Source organism: Asterias rubens, chromosome 8 (assembly GCF_902459465.1).
Source record: "Asterias rubens chromosome 8, eAstRub1.3, whole genome shotgun sequence".
Classification (NCBI taxonomy): Eukaryota; Metazoa; Echinodermata; class Asteroidea; order Forcipulatida; family Asteriidae; genus Asterias; species Asterias rubens.
In genome coordinates this window covers 12,860,010-12,880,938 of record NC_047069.1, presented here as the reverse complement: position 1 = coordinate 12,880,938, position 20,929 = coordinate 12,860,010, and the positions used below count along the sequence as shown (strand labels likewise).

General features: G+C 36.9%; 2 protein-coding genes across 2 annotated transcripts; one reads left to right on the top strand and one right to left on the bottom strand.

Moving 5' to 3' along the window:
• Positions 1 to 369: 369 nt before the first annotated feature.
• On the bottom strand, positions 370 to 16,914 carry LOC117293435 (ubiquitin carboxyl-terminal hydrolase 12-B-like). The gene is made up of 11 exons (XM_033775767.1): positions 16,829 to 16,914; positions 13,428 to 13,508; positions 9,539 to 9,752; positions 8,204 to 8,284; positions 7,522 to 7,694; positions 6,816 to 6,892; positions 5,173 to 5,256; positions 4,312 to 4,444; positions 3,475 to 3,539; positions 2,982 to 3,060; positions 370 to 2,563 (listed from the first exon to the last, which is right to left on the bottom strand). Exons 1-11 carry the CDS (start codon positions 16,829 to 16,831, stop codon positions 2,459 to 2,461), a joined length of 1,095 nt encoding a protein of 364 aa, XP_033631658.1. The 5' UTR covers positions 16,832 to 16,914; the 3' UTR covers positions 370 to 2,458.
• A 119-nt stretch (positions 16,915 to 17,033) lies between these two features.
• On the top strand, positions 17,034 to 20,630 carry LOC117293436 (60S ribosomal protein L21-like). Its single transcript, XM_033775768.1, has 5 exons — positions 17,034 to 17,105; positions 18,258 to 18,400; positions 18,787 to 18,899; positions 19,483 to 19,642; positions 20,417 to 20,630. Exons 2-5 carry the CDS (start codon positions 18,266 to 18,268, stop codon positions 20,504 to 20,506), a joined length of 498 nt encoding a protein of 165 aa, XP_033631659.1. The 5' UTR covers positions 17,034 to 17,105; positions 18,258 to 18,265; the 3' UTR covers positions 20,507 to 20,630.
• Positions 20,631 to 20,929: the final 299 nt, after the last annotated feature.

The following is a 20,929-nucleotide window of genomic DNA, read 5'->3' as shown; positions in this document are numbered from 1 at the left end:
AAAATTTATACATGTTCTTTATTTGATGCAAAAACTAAGTGAACTGGAAACAAGCTTGACAGAAAATGATCCCCCTGAATCATGTTTGTCCACAATAGAAAGTCCCACATTACATAAATCAACCATCTTTACGGGCTATTTGAAAACACAGCCATGCGTTTTGTGCAAAAACAGCCTGCAAGCTAAAATGCAATTTGCCCGTAAAGATGGCGTCTATTGCAACTCATCTAATATGATGAAGAAATAGCCGTTGCAAAATGCTTTTGATGGTAGATGTTATAATAATTTTGGTTTATAGCACTGTATACTCACTACCTTCCCCCCCGAGTCCTGTGGAAAAATATCACAGGCATGTTTACTCGGGTGGGATTCGAACCCATGACCCTTGCAATAGAGCAGTGTCTTACCAACGAGACTACCGAGATTGCCCGGTAGCTAGAGGCAGATGTTTTCTTAAACTTAGGGTTGTGTCTGAACTGGCAGCCTCGGCTACGGCTAAGACTGGATCGCCACGTCCTAATGCATTTAGCACAAGATGTTACGTCATTGACACAGAAAAGATCTTTGCACCAAAGCTGAACGATTTTGATATGTTCGGTCTGTGGTTACCCAAACAAAGAGGTTTTAGTTTGCAGTATGAACTTATGAAACATTAACAATCTTTCCCACAAAAACAAACATAGTCTGATACCTAAATTTTTGTGTCAGTATTTTGAACCAAGTATAAATTTTCTCTTTTTAGCAATGTTTTGGTTTTCTAGTTATATTTTAGTTTCATGTGCAAATCAGTAACTATTTTTACAGAAGTTATATAATGTACATTGTAGTGTTTTTAAATTGTAAAGTTTGTAGCAATTTAGCCCCTGGGCTGGCTACAAATGCATTGTTTAAACAAACAAGAAAAAATAACAAGTATTAAACGCACTAAGCGTTAACCTTAAAACCAAAAAGAAACATCACATTTCCACATCTGAAGGGGAACAAATTAAAATAAAAAAACTCACAGATTACTGTTAAAATAAAATTGGTTACTTTTTTTTCTTACCACACTCAACCACACGTTACCACCATGACACTAAAATCTGCTTTACATATACAAAAATTATCAACATCTCTCAGATATTTATGTACAAATTATTGAAATAATCTCTATACTTATTCATTACATATGCTACTTTTGGCAACTCTTTTCGACTTTTCTAAAATCATTACAAAATAAGAATGTTGCCTTTTTTAGAAAAATACTTTCGTTTTTTTTGTTCCTTTTTTTGAAAGATACAACTTATGTGCTGTTTGCAAACTACAACCTTGCTGATGGTAATTGCTTTAATGCTTACTGAGTTAAATTTGTGATAATTTAATCAACCGATATTCAAATTCAGGAGGGCTTAGTGTTAGCCAATAGGGTGTCTGGTGTCTTTTGGAAACCCTGTTGTAAGTTTGGACACCCTGTTTTATCTGTACATGTAAACGTATTACAAGTGAACAATTTGAACACCCATTTCTTTTTATTTCCAGCAAACTTAGACACCCTTTCACCAAATCCTAGCTCAAAACCCATGCATGAGGGTGCTTGTTGCTTTAGTCAGCTCATATGTAGTCAAGTTCATTTCTAGACTTGATTTCAAGTCTTAAGATTGCCTTTACTTTGGTCTGCATCAGTCATGCAGAGCTCTGTTTGCCTCTACTGGCTATCATACATGTATGCTATAACTCTTGATTTCAAGTCTGAGATTGCGATTAACTTTCCCTGCAACGTAAATTTACCCAGTTAGTTTCCCTTGTGATTTTTTTACTTGATGTTATATATATTTCCCGACATTTTAGGATGGAGGTTTGGGATTGAAAAGATGAGAATATTTTGGCGAAGGCTTCAAATATACTGGTTTGGGTAAAAAAAACACTCATTTTTAGGACTTGTTTGGTTGTGATGTTACTTGCCCAAAGTTAAAAGGACTGGACTCTTGCTCGTGGCCCAGCTGGTATTTTGGGCCATCATGTATGAATAAACTCCTGTTCATCATCTGCGGTGGACTGATGACCCCCCAAAATACCAAAACGAAAAAATAAAAATAAAAATGTATAGGGAACCAGTTACAACTACATGTATGTCTAGTACACATCATTTTAGCCGGTAACCCATTTCTACTAAGCAAGGTGTTTCCATGCTAAGCACATTTTCGTGTGTAAACCAGATAAATGAAATTCATGAAGACACAAGGTGAAGACACATTTCCACAAACACAAGGAACTAGTTGAATGCATCGGACAACCCTTAGCCATTGAAATGTTGAAGATTTCTTTACCAAGTATAAACTCACTTAAACCAAGACACAACTTCCCTCTCCCAATTTACAATCCTCGCAGACCATTCACAAACCATTGCAGCATGTTGACTAAAAAGTAATTATGGATAGTTTACAACTCCTGCCCTTCCCTCCCCCCAAACGACTTCGGCTTATAAGTCCCTTGCCTGATAGAAGAGAATGTAGCCAGAATCTGACGTCTTTTGGACCTCGGTTGCAAGTCCGTAGAACTCCTCGATGTTTGAAACATCAATTTTCTGCCAAGATAAACAAAGAGAAGAATGAGAACAGTATAATTTAATTTGCCTGTGAATTTTTTTTGAAAGTAGTGCTTAATACACATTGGTGTTAAGGTAAAAACACATTATATTCTATTTATTTATTTTTATTAATTTATTTCATCAAAACCTCAAAAAATGGAGAAGTTAAAAAGATTTATAAAAATTACATAAAATAATACAGTAAAGGGATATTAACACGTAAATAAAGAAACAGGATAACCATGTCACTTTCGAACGACCCCCAGAACGATCAAGAACATTCAAGAAACTGATTACGAAACAAAACTGTTTTTACACTATCACAAATACCATGGTTGACGCGGTTATATCCCCAATGAATTTATGTGGTCACAAGACGCAACGTTACACTAGAGAAAGCTACAAAAACACTTACATCTACAAGGTCATCATCAAACAGTAACCAGAACCCGTGACTTTTGACGATGGTGATATAATGACCTCTGTTTGGTCCACTGTGTTCAGGAGAAAAACAACATTGTATCAACACAAAAAAACAACAACCAAATGACCTTGATCAAATTAAAGTAATGCATGTAACTTGCTCGTGTTTAAATAATAGTAATAATAATACTACGTTCTTGTAAATATATATATCGTTTTATCAGTGGCGTATCAAAGCGCTTAGTATTTTTCCCTGCAAGGTACGTGGAGCTATGAGACCAATAGGGGACTTTCGGGACGCTTGGTGGCAGCAGACTTGCCAGATACAATCCATTCTTTTCGGTAATGTGCGCAAGCTCAGAACTACATAAACAATGGACATTTACCTGATAAGTCTGCTGCCACCTTGCGTTTCAAAGTCTCCCATTCATTTTGCCATTAGCGCTGTAAGAAGTGTTATTTAACATAAGAATCTAGTGGTTTACCTTCCACAGTGGATGACAACAGAAACCAAGTCATAGAGCTTGTCCGGACTCGTCGCATCGTCAGACTGTCAAGAGAAAAACAGGGGGAAAAATTAAACTCATATTTCATACAAAAGGTGCTATAATTTGTTTGCACCCATAACATCGATGTGTATTCACAAACTCATTACTTTCCTTAATTCTTTGAAAAAAATCCACAGGCAAATCGCTCTTTTGAATTGCTTGACCACTGTCACCGAGCCAGCTCTATGTGTTAGCAGCAGGTGACACAACGATTTAATAGATTGAAGTATTGTTTGAAGTTTTGCATGGTGTGGATACAGTAAATAGGAAAAAACTATATATAAACAAATAGTTCACTTTCCCCCCCCCCCCCACCCCTTTTTTGTGTGAGTGTTGGCTCGGAGAAGAGCCGGTGTGGTCTGGATGTTTCGAACAGTATATTCTGCTCGTCTCAGGTGCATCAGTGATAATAATATAATAATACTTATTCGGGCAAACACATTTACAGGCACACATTAACACACATTATAAATATTTAAGGCAACAAAGTAAAACAACAATGGGGTGCCCAGGAGAGCACAAAAGTAAAAAAAAATAAAGGCGCATGTACATATCCTAAATCCCCAAAATACATTAAGGCAAGAAAGGGCATAAGAATAAGAAAATAATTGATTTTTTCCTTACACCGATCTCACATTGTTTACAATTGTATCACATTAAAAAAAAGAGGTGCTATTTGACTAACATCAAAGACTAATGGAGCACCATCTACCATATATAAGGAATGGTATACAATTGTGGGACTGACTGAATGATGCAATACATTTGACTTACTGTGTTCATTAGTCTCAGCTCCAGCGGGAATACAACGCGGTAGGATAGCTTTGTGTAGCGGTGAACCTGCTCCATGTACTTGAAGCGCTTGAGGTGTAAGGCTAGAATCTGAGGCAATTTCTTTACTTGCATTCTGTCAGACAGCAAAACAAAATCATTAGAAAATAAGAAGATAAAAAATGTAAAAAACGCCGGATCCAAGAGTGGAAATTCGTCAGATTATGTTATGCTGGAGGGTCATGGTGAGATTTTGAGGACGTGTTTGGAAATTAATCAAAAAGGATCTTTTCACCATAAACCTTACTAACATAATATGGCTTTCCTGGACATTTACTGTTGAGACATTTGTTCAAAAGTCTATGCAGCGGCCATCTTTCAAAATAATCCTACTCACATTCAAGGCACTACATGGTTCAGCTCTACCCTACATACACGATCTCTTGACACCCCATACAACTAGACACGGTCTAAGATCTATTAACAATACGCTCCGTGTTCCTCGAACTCGCCTCGGAAACTCACTTCCGAAATACCTCAGACAAATACACAACATCACTCTTCCAGCAGAAACTCAAAACACACTTGTTCTTGCTTGCTTTCCAACATCTTGACAAAACTTGACCGTTGCCTTTGAATGTTTGTCTTTTCCAGTAAAGTGCGCCTTATAAATGCTGTAGTTTATTATTGAACCTGCAACCACAAGACGCTGGCATGTTAATGCAGAGGTTTTGGGTTTAAGTCCTGCTCCAGTCAAGATGTTTTTTTTTTGAAAATTTCCAGTGACTCTGTAGTGCAGTTTTATGAGGAAGAAAGTTCCGGGACATGTGAATAAAACTAACAACAAAGATTTGGGCAACCTACCTTTTTTGCGCTTCTTGTTTGCTGCAACACGTTTCACAGTAATATTTACACTCATGGCATAACGTCTCGGTGTTACTAAAACCTCTGCAAACAAAGAATGGATGACAGGCATGTTATAAAAATAACACTAGCTTGTGCAAATCTCTTCTCAAAATTGTGTATTATTAAATGATAATGTTTAATACAGTTGAAAAAAAGTACCAAATTAATTTCAGTGAGTCATCATTAAGGTACATGTATGATAAAAACATCAATAGATTCATATTTCTAATAATCACTATAATAATTTCAATGGGAAACCATAATTAATATAATGAATATACCAATAAAAATAAAGTATATTAAAGCTAAAGTGCAAGTAAAAAAGTTTTAACAATTTAAACCGAGGGCCTCTTATGATCAGCTAAGCTTGATAGGTTACATTAAATTTCATTCTACATTATAAATCAATCAATCAATTAATAATAAAAAACCACACAAAAAAACACCACCACAGTAACACAATGAATGATAATATCATATTAAATCTTGAAAGCAAAAACAACAGTAATACATAATAGTCAACAGATCACCATAATGAATTGATACACATTTCAATAATTTCAAAAATATGTTTTTAGGCCTGTAACACAAGGAAAATATGCAGAAAATAAATGAAAAGAAAAATAACAACAACAATAATACAATAATACATAATAACGATTATGCATTGACAAGATTAGAAAGTTTGCATGGTGGAAGGCTCATAAGAAATATTTTGCGGTGACATTTGATAAATCTCGTTGAGTGATGGTGGTTCTGAGAACAACCAGACGTCGATTTCACCAAACTCTTCCTAACTTAGGATTAATCTTAGGACTTAAGATGGGGTCAGTTCCGTATCCAAATACGTAGGATGCATTGAACCCTTCCCAAGTTAGGACAGGTTACTCGTCCTAACTTGAATTAGGATTAATCCTAGCGTTTCGTGAAACCGGCTACAGAGGACTCAGTGCTTCGAAGAGTATACTCTGTGATGACTGTCTTCTGATGATGGACAGAGTATAAGTCTGAAACACGGAGTCCTTCGGTTCTTCTCAGAACAACCATCACTCAGAATACATTCAACCACATTGTTTAATCGCAAACATATTTCTGATTATGAGTTGGTACACATTTTAATAATTCAAACAGTCAGCCCTGTAACAGAAGAAAAAACAAACAGAAAATTAACAGAAAAAGTCAAGGCAGAAAAAGCATTGTATTTGAGTTGGTGCAATGTTACAACCAATGCATGTCAACCATTCTGAATGTAACATGAACCCAATTGATTGAAGGCTGCATATAAAATGCATGAAAAGTGGATACTTCAACAACCTCGCTCTGTCCTCACTTCCCGAAGCTGAACATGTTTCAACTTGGGATTTCTCTGACTCAAGGTAGGTCTTGAAGAAAAGAGCCCAAGAATAGAGAATGATTTAAAATAACAAGGCGGTCAGTGTTGCCTAAGAGAAATTATATTAAAAGAAAAATATTGAAAATGTGACGTCAGAGAAGACTCAATATAGTAAAAACGACAACACAGAATATAACAAAATCAGCAAAAAGCCCTTAAAAAAAACACAGAGTGGCCGTCAAGATTAGTGATATGGCTTGGCATTTACCTTAGACAGTGGGTGATTGAAGTATTTTGTTCCACATCAACTGACAGGTCCAGGAAATCCTCATCTTTGCTGCTCACCTACAAAAATTGAAGAAAGTGAAAGTCCATTAAAGGCAATGGATACCTTTGGTAATTGTCAAAGACAAGTATTCTCACTTTGCATATCCCAACATACATGTATGCATAAAATAGCAAATCTGTAAAACATTGGAATTAATTGGTCGTTAAAGTCGCAAGAGAATAATGAAAAAAAAAAATAATAAAACAAAAACCTTGTAAGCTCCCAGAAGCCTAAAAACGGCTTCAGGCGTGTTTTAATATTTGAGGGAGAAATAACCTCTTTCTCAAAAAGTAGGTAACTTCAGAGGGAGACATTTCTCACAAAGTTTTATACAATCTTAAGCTCTCCGTTGCTCGTTACCAATTAAGTTTTTATGCTAAAATTTATTTTGAGTAATTACCAAGAAGTGTCCAGTGCCTTAAAGGACCAGATCACTGTGGTCAAGTGGTTAAGATTGCAGGACTTGCAGGTTGTGGGTTCAAGTCCTACCAAGCTAACCCTTGATTTCACAATGACTAGAATAACTATTGCCATCTATTTTTTGGATCTCAATGTCTTGAGTTGTGCAATTCATAACCACAGACATTCAACCAATGTTTGTATGAGAGAGATTGTTAAACACGGATCCAGTTATGCAGTAACTTACCCCTTCACAGCAGAGGCATCTGGTCTCGTTGGTGAGGGTACCCTGAAAGATTTCATGGATCCATGTTGGTTCCGTCTTGTGGTGATGATAGTCGTTGTTGTTGCTTAACGAACCGTTTGGCGTACTGGCTTTACTGTTTGGTTTACTACCTTGCTTGTCTGCTGTTCTCTCCGCTAAAAGTAGATCAGAAAGGAAAATTCAGAAAATATTCTTATAAGATTTTTTCAATTAACAAAACAAAAAATGCAAAATGTGTACTGAAACAGCAATAGAATGTATGAACTTTTATACAAATCAACTAACTGTATGAAAAACTGAACTTTTTAAAACCCAAAACCAAAGTACAACTTAGCAACGATTTGGTATTTTATTAACACCAATTGTATTTTTTTATTTAGATTACCATAAAAATATACTAAAATCGAAATCGAGAGATACAGTACTTGAAATGTATGGCTTTGTATTAACTATTTTTAACTGGTAAATTATCCAACTTGACATTTTGTTGAAACCTTTGAAAGGAAACTGCAAGTTTAATTCAGCAATTCGGAAAACGTGTGGTGGTCAAAAACAGAAAATTCTGCCAGTGGTGGTTGGGGAGTCAAGAGTGTCAGGCAGGTTTCCGGGCACCAACTACTGTGGGCAGAAACTTGTAGAGAGACACTGTGAACAATGCACATACCTTGCAGGATATCCGCTATTGTATTGAGTAGATAGATGAGGAACTCATGGGCATCCTGCTGCATGTAGTTATCAAACACCTCTGAAGAAAATCAAACAGTAGAACAAGCCAAGATGAGATTGCGTAAAGTATTGAGCCAATACGATCGACCCGAGACATTGCTAGAGTCAAAGTCATTTCACTCAAGTGCCCTGTTGCCCTAGGCTTTTGATTTGGTGCCCTTGCAAAGTTCCATTACAAATTGAAATTTGTCATCAAAGAGGAAAAATGCTGTACCCCTTCATGAACGAAATAAGGCCTTGCCTGACACAACCCTAAAGCAAAAAAAGAAAAAAAACAAAAAGGTTTTTGTAGAAATTGGCTGGCATCCTGGAGATGCAGAAAGGCGAATCAAAACCGGGCTATGTTTTTGCTTTTCTCATTCTGCTTCAGGCCCACTCTCCACTAAGATCGAATAGTCATGCAAATACAGAGCTTATCAGAGCAAACATCAACAGAACATTCGACATGACTCTCTCCTGGGAGAAACATGGCTCTATAATTTGTAATTAAGTTAGGGATATTAAATGAACGTCTCTCTGTTCAATGATGGTACATCAGTGAATGATTTTTTTATTTGTATAGCATTGCACAATGCTACACAAAATGCATCCATTACTACTCATGAAATACAAAACCATCATTCATTTGCTGCTATCCAACATCGGCATTCATTGTGTAAAATATATGTTGAATGATCAGTCGAGCTTTCTTTGCTATGTCAATTTGCTAGATGAATCCGTTTCAAGTTAAAAAAATTCTATGTATCTGAAAACAAAATAGGAAGATCTTTTGGCCAGCACATTAAAGGCAGTGGACACTATTGGTAATTACTCAAAATAATTATTCGCACGAAACCTTACTTGGTAACGAGTAATGGGGAGAGGTTGGTAGTATAAAACATTGTGAGAAACGGCTCCCTCTGAAGTGGAGTAGTTTTTCGTGAAAGAAGTAATTTTCCACAAACTTGATTTCGAGACCTCAAGTTTAGAACTTGAGGTCTCGAAATCAACCATCTAAACGCACACTACTTCGTGTGACAAGGGTGTTTTTTCTTTCATTATTATCTCGCAACTTCGACGACCAATTGAGCTCAAATTTCCACAGGTTTGTTATTTCGTGCATATGTTGAGATACACCAAGTGAGAGTACTGGTCTTTGACAATTACAAATAGTGTCCACTGTCTTTAATACCAAAGGACATGGGTTCTAGTTCCACCCTCATCAGTTTGTCTTTGTTCAATCCAAAACTAAAAATATTTCTGCTAAAAAAAACCACCCATCGCACACTCCTACCATTTTCCTTGCGCAGCCTCCCGATGAACTTCTTGGGTGCGATGACGCCCACTTTCTTCTTCTGTGTGGTGATGTTATTGAAGAGGTCGCTGAGGCACGTCAGTAGGTTCTCCTTCTTCTTCGGCTGGGCCTTGTAGCCGAGTACCTTGTCCCGGAAGGGCTTGCAGAAATACAACGCTTGAAGAACGGAATTACAGTAGCAGGTGTTCCCAAACTGCAGGAGAGAATGAGAATAAATTACTGTATTAGAAATGTAGAGCAGGGTCTGCAACGGAATTTAAAAAAAAACAGGGTGTTCAAATTTGATGTAAATTGGACAACAGGAATCCCTTAACCTTTTAAAGACAAATCATCACATCATGTATAATCATCACAAACAAAACCAAGACATTGATAACACTAGTGCTCATTTTTTGTTCAGCCTCAAGGCCCAATTACAAAGAGCTGCTTAGGCACACAATAATGCTTACATTTACACATACCCTGATTAGCACAATTAAGCAGGACACCTGTCACAAAAACAGGTGATTTTGACTGGTGACTTTAAAGCCAAATTGGTTTTGTGCTTAAGAAGCTCTAGGAAATTTGCTAATGGGGTAGTCCATTGCGCTACGTGTAGATGACTTAGTATTGAACCTCCAACCACACTTGGTCCATTACATGTTTTCCATTCAAATTTGAACAAAAATAACATGAAACAAACAAGTTGTTTTGGTTTTAGATATTGCTACATGTTTGTCAACAATGACGAGGCCATCATTTTGAATATTTTAACATGTTGAAAGGGCACTTCCATGGGAAAAATCCGCGCTCTTTAGAAAGGGCACCAAGGACAAGACCAGGGCACCAGCAGAGCACATGGCTTCTGTGTTATTCTAGGTCTGCGCTTCAATGAGTTACATCTTGTACAGGAAAATCTAAAAGTGGGATGCTCTCTGAGTGACATGGTAGGGCCTAATACACTGTAAACGTTTTTCTCAATTGATCGATTGTACACTTTAGCATACCTAAAAAACACCAGCTGATTTTAATATGTATCTAGTACAGGGAGCATATGGGCTGTTCTAATTACGATTACGAGCATCGTCCACCAGCTGTGGATGTAAAACCTGCTGTCTGTTATTTGGAAATTTGTCAAATTAAATTTGATATTTTACCTCTCACATTCTGTTAACTGCATTATTAAAAGACTGTTTAAATTTGTACACATGTTCATCTGTAGGTATTTTTATTGTAGGATTAGAATTTAGACAAAAAGGCTTGAGGCCTTTGATTTTAGCTTTGGGCCTGTCCAACCTCAATGTGTAATATATGTTTAATTAAAAAAAAAAAAAAAAAAAAAAACAATATAAGATAAATTTTCTCTAAGTGATTGTTCAAATAAAAACAGATTACATATGTTACTATTTGTAATATGAAAAGAATTCTGTTCCATGGAAGTATAGAGTAACACTTAAAAAAATTATAAATGCACTTTTAAATCTCGAATGAAAATCCATTCATGCTCAATCATATATGGCTGGGTGGCAGACAATGTTTGTGTCAACATTGAATGCTGCCAGATGGTTCTCTACAAACAAAAGGGAGACCTCTATTTTTCCAGCTATAAGTGCATCCGTGTACACAATTATCAAGTGTTATTATTTTAGGGAAACCAATCATGCATACTTTCTATGTGTATTTTCAGAATATCAAGATTATCAATGAATTTTGAGAGAGCAGTCCGAACCTACAAACGTACATGTATTGGTGCTTATTGCAATGTAATATCATAGACAACAATATCCATTTTAAATTGAAGGTTTACATATTATAAGTGCACTGAAGTTCCAAGTTGTGGACAAAGGACATTATTAAAGGTAGAGTCTTTGTTTTTGTCAATGTATGATTTGGGCGAATTTATCAAGAAAAAGTCACTTAGGTGATATGTCAAAGTTTTAGCTAAACACAGTGTTTACTTGTTGAGAAAGCAAAACAAATGTGTCCATGGTGTTAGGGTATTTTAATCAAGACTGGAAAGTCCATCCACGTTTTAGTGAGACACATAAATTTTCAGATCTCTAAAACTTAAGGCTAGACTTGGAGGTTCAAAATTGTTGACATTCTTGTTCTAAACAACGGAGGAATTTCCAATGAAACAATTGCACAGCAGGAAGTACTATTATAGCTATCTTAATGGAATTTGTTGCGAACAAACACGGTCGGCCATTCGGTGGAGTCAAAATTTTGACTCCATAAGATGACCGACCGTGTTAACCATGTTAACTGGCGAGATAAAAGGAAAACGGGCAATTTCGAGGCATGCTTGTGTGGATCATTATGTCCTACTTATAGACTATCTTTCTAACCATTATGCATTTTATATTAACAAAAGGTTTGAAATGCTTTTCAAAGACCAATTCGCCCGATCCAAGGCAACGAGTCCCTTTTTAAAACAACAAGGGGACTTTTGGAAAGAAATCAAACACAGTCATGTGGTCTTGACGAATCGCTTCCTCAATTATAGCATACAACAGGCCTGATGCTACAATGACATAAAAATGGCAAGTTAGTTTAGAACAGAGCATCTCTATAACCATTGAGGCAATAGACCTCTTCATTTCGACACCATCACCAAGTCAAACATTGGAAACATGGAAGCGCTGCACGTTACTCTCAGCCAATGATAGGCCTTCATTGACCTCAATGTTTTGGGCTTGTGATGTTACATTCAAAGGGTTTATTGCCTCCGCTGCCTCACCGAAACATCATGACCAGGCCTGCGTTTATTGGCAATGTCAAAACCAATAGTCATTGTCCTGGTGCCCAATAAAACATTCAAGTTGAGTTTACATTTTCCCAATCGAGGTGCCCTCTTCAATTGTTTTTTTTTTGTTGCCAATTATATACAGGCTGCACATGAGAGGTTTAAGTGCACTTAAGTTTTATGGTTTTGAAAAGGGCATTGTAACAAACAGTATGGAAACAAACAGATCACTTCAAATGATTATTACAAATAATTCTGGATATGCTAATGCGAAGGGGCAAATTCCATTCAGCGAGGAAAGACTGGGCAAAGTCTTGAAATTTAAGTGTACAATTTTGTTTCTTTCGTAAATAAAGGCAATGTTCATGTATACATGATAGGAACCCAAGATACACAAGACATTTTTACTACATGTATGTGCGAGCCTTGCACTGTCTATAGCTCAAATGCTCTGGTAACATTTGCATACATGTACAACAATGTAGGCATCTGCTAATGTTTGCTTTAAAGGTTGGACTATAGATTGGTCAATATTCCAAAAAGTAATGACCAAAAAAACCTACTTGCTGAGAAGCACTGCAGCTGTTGATAGAGGTAGTATAAACTGTTTCAAGAAGGGATTCTATTGGAAGTAATATTTGGATAATTTCTCAACACAAAACATTTCACTCAGAAGTAAGAATTCATGCATGAATAGTTTCTAAAATTTCTGGGGGATGGTGAGATTTGCAACCTTAACACAACATGCTTCTCCTCATTGAACCCAAGTCTCGACACTCATGGGGTGATAGGTCTTTTTCTTCAACCGCGCCACGCATCTGGAACTCTCTACCACTTAATCTTCGATCTTGTCTTTGTACCACAAAATTCAAGTCTCTTCTCAAAACTTATCTTATGTCACAGGTTTTCAAGGATTAATTTTGTTGTGTCTGTTTTTCTTTGTGATATGTTTTGTTTTTGTTTTGTTTTTGGTTTTACTGCGCCTTGAACACCCAGCAGGGTGCATATCTGCGCATTACAAGTCTTATCATTATAATTATTATTATAATAATCTCTGTCATTGCAGCAAACCTTACTACGTAGATATAGTTAGTATTTTGGCCAATAGCCATAATGCAAAGTTTCAAGTTCTACTTCACTTACATTGACTAATCCAAAGTAATGCTCATTGGGAGGAAACTGGTCTGATCCAATCTCTTTCTCCAAAGCAGATGCATTTGCTCCCTGTGCAAAAGAAACAAAACCAAACAATATGAGAAGAAGATTTTTTACAACTTTTTTCAAGCATATTCAACCACATAAATATTACCACTTTATAGCAGGCATTGTAATGTAGCCCACCGGGGCTAGGAAACTCAGTTTTACTCAGTTAGAAAACCATATATTTTGAATATTTATTGACAATCTTACCACACAGGGAACTTCAACCTAAAAATATAATTAGGAGAATTTATCAAAGGCCTAAAACCAATTAGCATAATTGTGACATTATTTTCTGCCTAGGTATTTGAATAAAACAATTAATTTTAATTGACATCTGCATTGTACCGGTAGGTGAACTTTTGAACTGACTGCGTGTAAAATGTACTAAGTATACGAGGGTAACATCATGTAATTGCAGGCCTGATACTTAACGGAAGCAACAAAGGCCTGATTGCCTCCATGCCACCTAGTCATTGCCTTGGTGCCCTTGAATTACTACAGTAGAATTTTACAATTTCCTCATAGGGTGGCCTTTATCAGGGAGAAAATACCTTGGTGCCCTTGCCCTTTCAAAAATGAAGCATACAGGCCTGCAAGAGTCAAATTTACTAGGATAGATTTTACATTGAGCTGACTGCATTACGTGCCAAACGTACATAGGGGTGTATGTTTAAACACTTTTTTACATGTCTATATTGGAAATGGAAAGAACTCGCCTCAGTGATTGAACATCAGAGGAGAGGTGATAAGAGCATGTCCTTACTCTATGATAAGAGCCTACAGCCACTGGCTGAAAAATCAACAACTTGGAGGTGGATGAATCATCGAGCTCAAGACATAGCAGTGAGAGATCTCTAAGGAAATCATAGCGGAGGAGTGTCCGTCCGCAAAAGGGCAAAAAAATACATCACTCCTCAAGGAAGTGGTTACTTTGACTTGCTGTAAGGATACGTGTCATGTCAAATGCCGACATGTATACATGTCGGCATCTGACGCAATAAGAAGACAGGCTTCGAAATAACCCACTACAACCACAGCTGTGGTGCCCTGTGCTTTTGCAGTAGTGCCCTTTGCAAAGTTTCAATACAAAGCTACATTTTCCTCAGAGAATTGCTGTGCCCCTTCTTGTAAAGCACATGGACAACTTGTCAAAGTTGCACATTATGTGACCAACATCTAAATAATTTAACCTGTGAAAATTGACTAAACTTGAGATAAAAACTATACTGTTTCACAAAACTATAGCATTTAAGGCAAAAACATTTCAAGTGAAGTTTTTGCCCGTACCCATCTACACACCATCACCATACAAAGTCAAGTGCAAAGCTGTGAACATTTTTAATCTACATGTGAGTATTACCAATGTTCTGCATCTATACCTTATAAATACAAGTTAAAAAGAAATTGTGCTTGTGTAGAAAATTTGAAAGCATGTATGGGTAATCACCGATATGTCACCCCCCCCCCTCCAAAAAAAAAAAAAAAAAAAAAAAAAAAATGTTAATGACTTAAAGGCAGTGGACACTATTGGTAATTACTCAAAATAATTATTAGCACAAAAAACTTAATTGGTAACAAGTAATGGGTAGAGGTTGATAGTATAAAACATTCTGAGAAAGGGCTCCCTCTGAAGTAACGTAGTTTTCGAGAAAGAAGTCATTTTCCACAATTTTGATTTCAAGACCTCAGATTAAGAATTTGAAGTCTCGAAATCAAGCATCTGAAAGCACACAACTTCGTGTTACAAGGGTGTTTTTTCTTTCATTATTATCTCGCAACTTCGACGACCGATTGAGCTCAAATTTTCACAGGTTTGTTATTTTATGCATATGTTGAGATACACCAAGTGAGAAGACTGGTCTTAGACAATTACCAATAGTGTCCAATGTCTTTAAGATCAACTTCACAAAAATCATAAAGATAAAAACATTAGATTGCTCCAGATTGCAGAGTAAGGCTTTCATATTTATAAACAAAAGATGACTATACAATCTAATCAACATTCCGAGGACCATGCCTTAAATGCCAAACTTATAAAATTTGGGTCAAGAATGCCCTGTTTTTAAAGGTCCTGAGAAGAACCCTGGCAACAATTTCTGTCTAAAATACTGTCTATTGTTCTGTTGTAGTGAATACCTTTGTTATTGTTACTTTGAATATCTGCTGGAATGGAAATAAATGTTATGAAATGAAAATGAAATGCAAACAGCACTCCACAGTCCTATGAAAAATACCAGCGCAATAAACTGCGATCCGTAAATATTGAGGAGAGTTGTTTCAAAATCAAACTTCACACATTACTAATAATACTAAATATAAAAGTGAAACTAAAACACTGCGGTTTTCTTTTGTTTTAATGCTGCAAATGAAATTAGAATGCTTAATGAATAAAAAGTAAAGTAACCTAGTGTAGTAATATATGTCATCAATGATTTCACAGCCTTTTTTACTTTTTTTTTTTTGCCTTTTTTTTTCCTGTCTCTGGAATCAACTACCTCTTCACATCAAAACATCCACTTCCATTCACTCTTTCAAAACATCTCTCAAAACACACCTCACGTCTATAGATCCGTTCTTTTGTATTTAATTAATCTGTTTTTTGTTATTTCTGTTTGTTTTTTCTCTGTAATACTAATAGCGCCCTGAGTACTTTTGAGAATTGTGCGCTCTATCTATGACTATAAGACCTCGTTATTATTATTATTAAACTTTAAACTTTAAGTTAACACATCGCCTAACTATTCACTGTTTTCATAAACAAAAAAGGTAATCATCCATTTACACACAATGCGAATAAATTCAATCTAATTCTTGTAAACAAATATTGAAGTATTTAACTTTTTATTTAAATTTCCAGTTTTCCTGGCTGGTGAAGCCCAAACTTGGGCATTGTTCTTGTTGAGTGGTGTTGGCATGGTTGGGTGTAGACAAATTCCTTACAAAAAGTAAAAATTTAATTTCTGATCTTGTTCAAGTCTCAATATTGTGATGAGAATTGGCAATAAAATATTTATAGTTCACGAAAGGGTGAAGGACTTGCCTTCCCATCCATACAATGTCTTTGTGGCACAAAACCAGCCCTGCCCTCAACCCCCGTTTGCTCGGCCGGCCTGACACAATAAACCATACCACTCAACAACTGGACCATTCAGCTACAGATTACGTGCAATCCAATGCGTCTCCCAAAGTACACAGTCGCGTTTCTAGTTTGTTTTCGCTTATTTACCTCACTGGCATAAACAGTTGCACAGCTTAAAATTATAAAAGAACAATTGAAATATGTCACAAAATACCTTTCCTCTGTAAATGTTTACGTAAATAAAGAAAACAACATTTCTCACCATCTTAAAAATGGGATAAAAAACCCGACGACAACATTACAGGATCGTAGTTTTCCACTCGCGCAATCTCATCATGTCAACTTTGGTCAAGGCGCCGCCTCTACCTCAACAGGGAAATGATGCACACTTTGCATGATTTGGGAATGGGTTTTTGAAGGAACCAGACTAGACTATTAAGGTCAATGACTTTGGAATTTCAGTGCAAGCCACGTATTTTATCGCGAGAAATACCACGTGCCCGTGATTTCCCTCTTTCTAGTCGGCCATTTCACCAGAGGTGAGAGAAAAAGTGTTCCTCATTTTACACCCATTATAAGGGTGTTTCGGGCTATAATAACATCGGTTTTTATGGAAAGGGTTGTAAATGATATAGTTGAATTTCTAATATTTGTGTAAATATAAAGCTGGGTTATCATAAAGCTGGATAAAATTGAACATAATTAACAGTTCACCTTGGCCAGTTGTGTGCATGTACATCGCGTTGCATTGGCGGTACATGTTGTGCAGCATGCTTCGGCTTGTGTGTGCTGCAACTGCTGTGTGGATGGTGGACGTAACACGTAGGGTCAGTTCGCCCCGTGAGGTCGCCCCAAGTCTAAAAAACTGTTAGAAAAGGTGGCCAAAATCCAGCCTACACTATTGTTTAATATTTCGCCATCAATAACTTATTAATATTATCAGTTAGATTACAATCATCCTGCACAGAAAGAAAGGAAGAATGAGATGGATATCTTTTGTTATCCATCCATCCCATAAAATACCACAATTTTTTCACAAATTCAAATTGTTTACTTTTTTCAAAAAGGAATTTCTCATTTCAGATAATGACCAATGCAAAAGTGGGAGCAGAATACTGAAACTTTTGGTTTCCCATATTCAAATTCAATCATTTATAATTATTTATATGGTTTGGAAAAGTTTCCGTATGGCGCCACCACTTTTTCATTCGAAATAAAATAATATAGTATCTAATTTACCTGATTGATATATCCCTTTTTGTAAAAATGAGTGAAAAAGTGGTGGCACCATACGAAAAGTTATCCTATGGTTTATATTCAATTTCAATCGTACAGTGCCAGTGCCACTCATTATTATTCAAGACAATTTTATTTCATAATATGACAAAGTGGCGACCAGTTTGCGGATATGGAAACTTTTCTGAGGAGAGTTAAAAATTTACTTGTGTTGGGATCACTAAAAAAGTGGGGGTTTGGCATCTTTCCAAAATGTTTTGCAGCGAAAACGCTTCTTGGTGCCGGCCACCAACAAATGGCATGACATGAGAATCATGCTCATGGAAAAGTGTGGATACTTAAGGAAGTGAAACGATAACATGTAAGGGGGCGTGACTTTGTTTTACCTGACCTGACAAAATTAATTCACTAAAATTCATTAATTCACCATTTCTGTAATGTCATTTTTCCTACAGACAGCATCATGGTGAAGACAAACACAACAGGTTACCGTCGCGGTACGCGGTACATGTTCTCGCGTGAATTCCGCAAGAAGGGTGTAGAGCCGCTTTCCACTTTCCTCCATGTTTACAAGCGAGGAGACTACGTCGACATCAAGGTATTATGAAAACAAATTTTGATGAGGGTCGTTTACCTCATGGACAAAAAATATGGTTGTTGAGTAAAGTTTATCATTGTTAAAAAGGTTGGTTACAAATACACCAAATGAACAACAAATAAATACTGCGTAACTCTTTGCAGATCTTGTATTTGACAAACTCAAGCACTTTTTATCGTTCATCATTGACACAGTGATTGTTTATTGATATAAATAATTAGTCTGCTACATCAGTAGTGTCTGAACTGTTGTTCGTAAAACTGACCTGAACAAAACGTGTACCCATGATTATGCAAAACTACTAATTTTGTCACATTTTTAATCAAGTAAAATGAGAAGTACGCTTGGGTGGCTAACTTGTTACTCTTTGTATTGGTTTCTGTTAGGGTTGCGGAGCCTTCCAGAAGGGTATGCCCCACAAGACCTACCATGGTAGAACTGGTCGTGTCTTCAACGTGACCCCTCACGCTGTTGGAGTCATCGTCAACAAGCAGGTCGGGTAAGTATCCCAAGATGAATACACGCAACAAATTAAACAGTACCGAGCAAAGTTCAAGTCCACTTTATTGTTGGCGTAGAATTGCCAGAGGAAAAATTGCTGTGCCCCTTTAAGAGTGAACTTAAAGGCCTGTTACACCAACACACACTGTATACTCAGTACTCTCCCAAGTTGCCTTGCTGCAGCAAATGTTTTACTACTAGAACATTGAGCTAGCCCTGTGGTTGGAGGTAGCTCAAATCATATGTGTTGAGGTCGCGAGTCGCAACGATGTAATGGGTTATACAGAGAATTCAGTTGAGTCAATTCTTCTCCCTCCAAAATTCCCAACTTTTCCACCTAGTGTTGGCCAGCTGGGTTTTACTTGCACGAAGTGAAGACTTTGAATGATTTCCAGCAAATATATACATTTATTTTCCAGGTCCAGACAAAATATTGCAAAAACCCTCCAAAAGAGCGCTAGAAAATCCACAAAACAAAAATCTAAAATTGCTCAAAAGCAAAACAAACACGGAAACTGACTGGAAACGTCTTAATGGAAAACACAAACTTAATGTTGGATTGATTTTTTTGTTGCATACAGAAACCGAATCCTCCCCAAGCGTATCAACGTACGCATCCAGCACGTGAAGCCCTCCAAGTGCCGTGACGATTTCCTCCTGCGTGTGAAGCGCAACGAACAGCTGAGACGTGACGCTAAGGAGAAGGGTGTCAAGCTGGACCGCAGTCTCCTCAAAAGACAGGTTAGTTCTCAACATATTTAAGAGTAATGGTGCTAGTATTGAGGCCGGTATTAATGGGAGACCATTGGGACGCTTGGTGGCAGCAGACTTACTAGGTAAAATCCACTGTTTTTGGTAATGTGCGCAGGCTCAGAACTACGTAAACATTGGTAAGTCTGCTGCCACCTAGTGTTCAAAAGTCCCCCATTGAGGGTTTTATATTTCACAATTCACAGGCTGAATCAGCTGCCAATCATGCTATTGGACTTTGGCATACATTCTCAAGCCATCGCAGTGTTTTATGTTAATACAAGACCAGAATCAACACGAAAAGAAACTAGAATCAAAATGAGAATGCAGTTTTATCATCTGAACTGTTTCATTTGATCAAAGAATTAAGAGAAGATAGATCTTGTATATTTTATGGGTGATACTCCACAGGATTGAAGGACATGAATCTCAAACCCAATTTTTGAACATCATGCTTTTGCAATAAAGTTGTTGAATTGAAAAAAAACCCAAGACCAACGAACACGTCCCGTCTTGCGTTTACCAGCCAGACACTGAAATCACTTGCCTCAGGCATGTGGTCCTGTGTTAAAGTTGAGCCATGTCACCCATCGCTGATGTTGAGTAAAATCACTGTCATGCAACTCGCGCATAGTGAGATCACAACAGCTTTCTTGCAAGTAACTTGACCATCCAATTTGTGGCATGTATGCATTACAAGGGGACTGAGCGGATTTATTTTTCTATGCAGACTTTTTTGATGCAGTGTTTTCATTTCATTTGCAGCCGGAGCAGCCCCGCAAAGCCCACTTCGTGAGGTCCAAGAACAATGCACCGCAGCTTGTGGAGCCCATCCCATACAAGTTCATCGCCTAATCTACGACGATAACGGGACGGATACAAAATTACATCATTGTAAAATGCAACCAGCTGTTGTGTGGGTTAAAGTTATGTAATAAAAAAAAATAAAAAAAATATCAAAGGTAAAACTTGAAAAAAATTCCTCTGTTGTCCTTTTGTTTGTTGTCGTTTATCTATTATAGGCCCAATTTCACAGAGCTGTTATGGAAACAAAATTGCTTTACTACTAAAAGCTTTCTGCTGATGGTGCAGGATACCATTAATTTTTAATACCAATGTCAACTAAAGAAAGTTTTCTGAATGTATGTACTCTGATTAAAGAGTGAATCAAAACGAATCAAAAAGTATTCTGATCAGCGCAATTGTTTTATGCCAAGTAACTGTTTGTGTATAGGATTTGAGGCATTGCATGGTGAGGTATCAATGTATTTTTGGTTT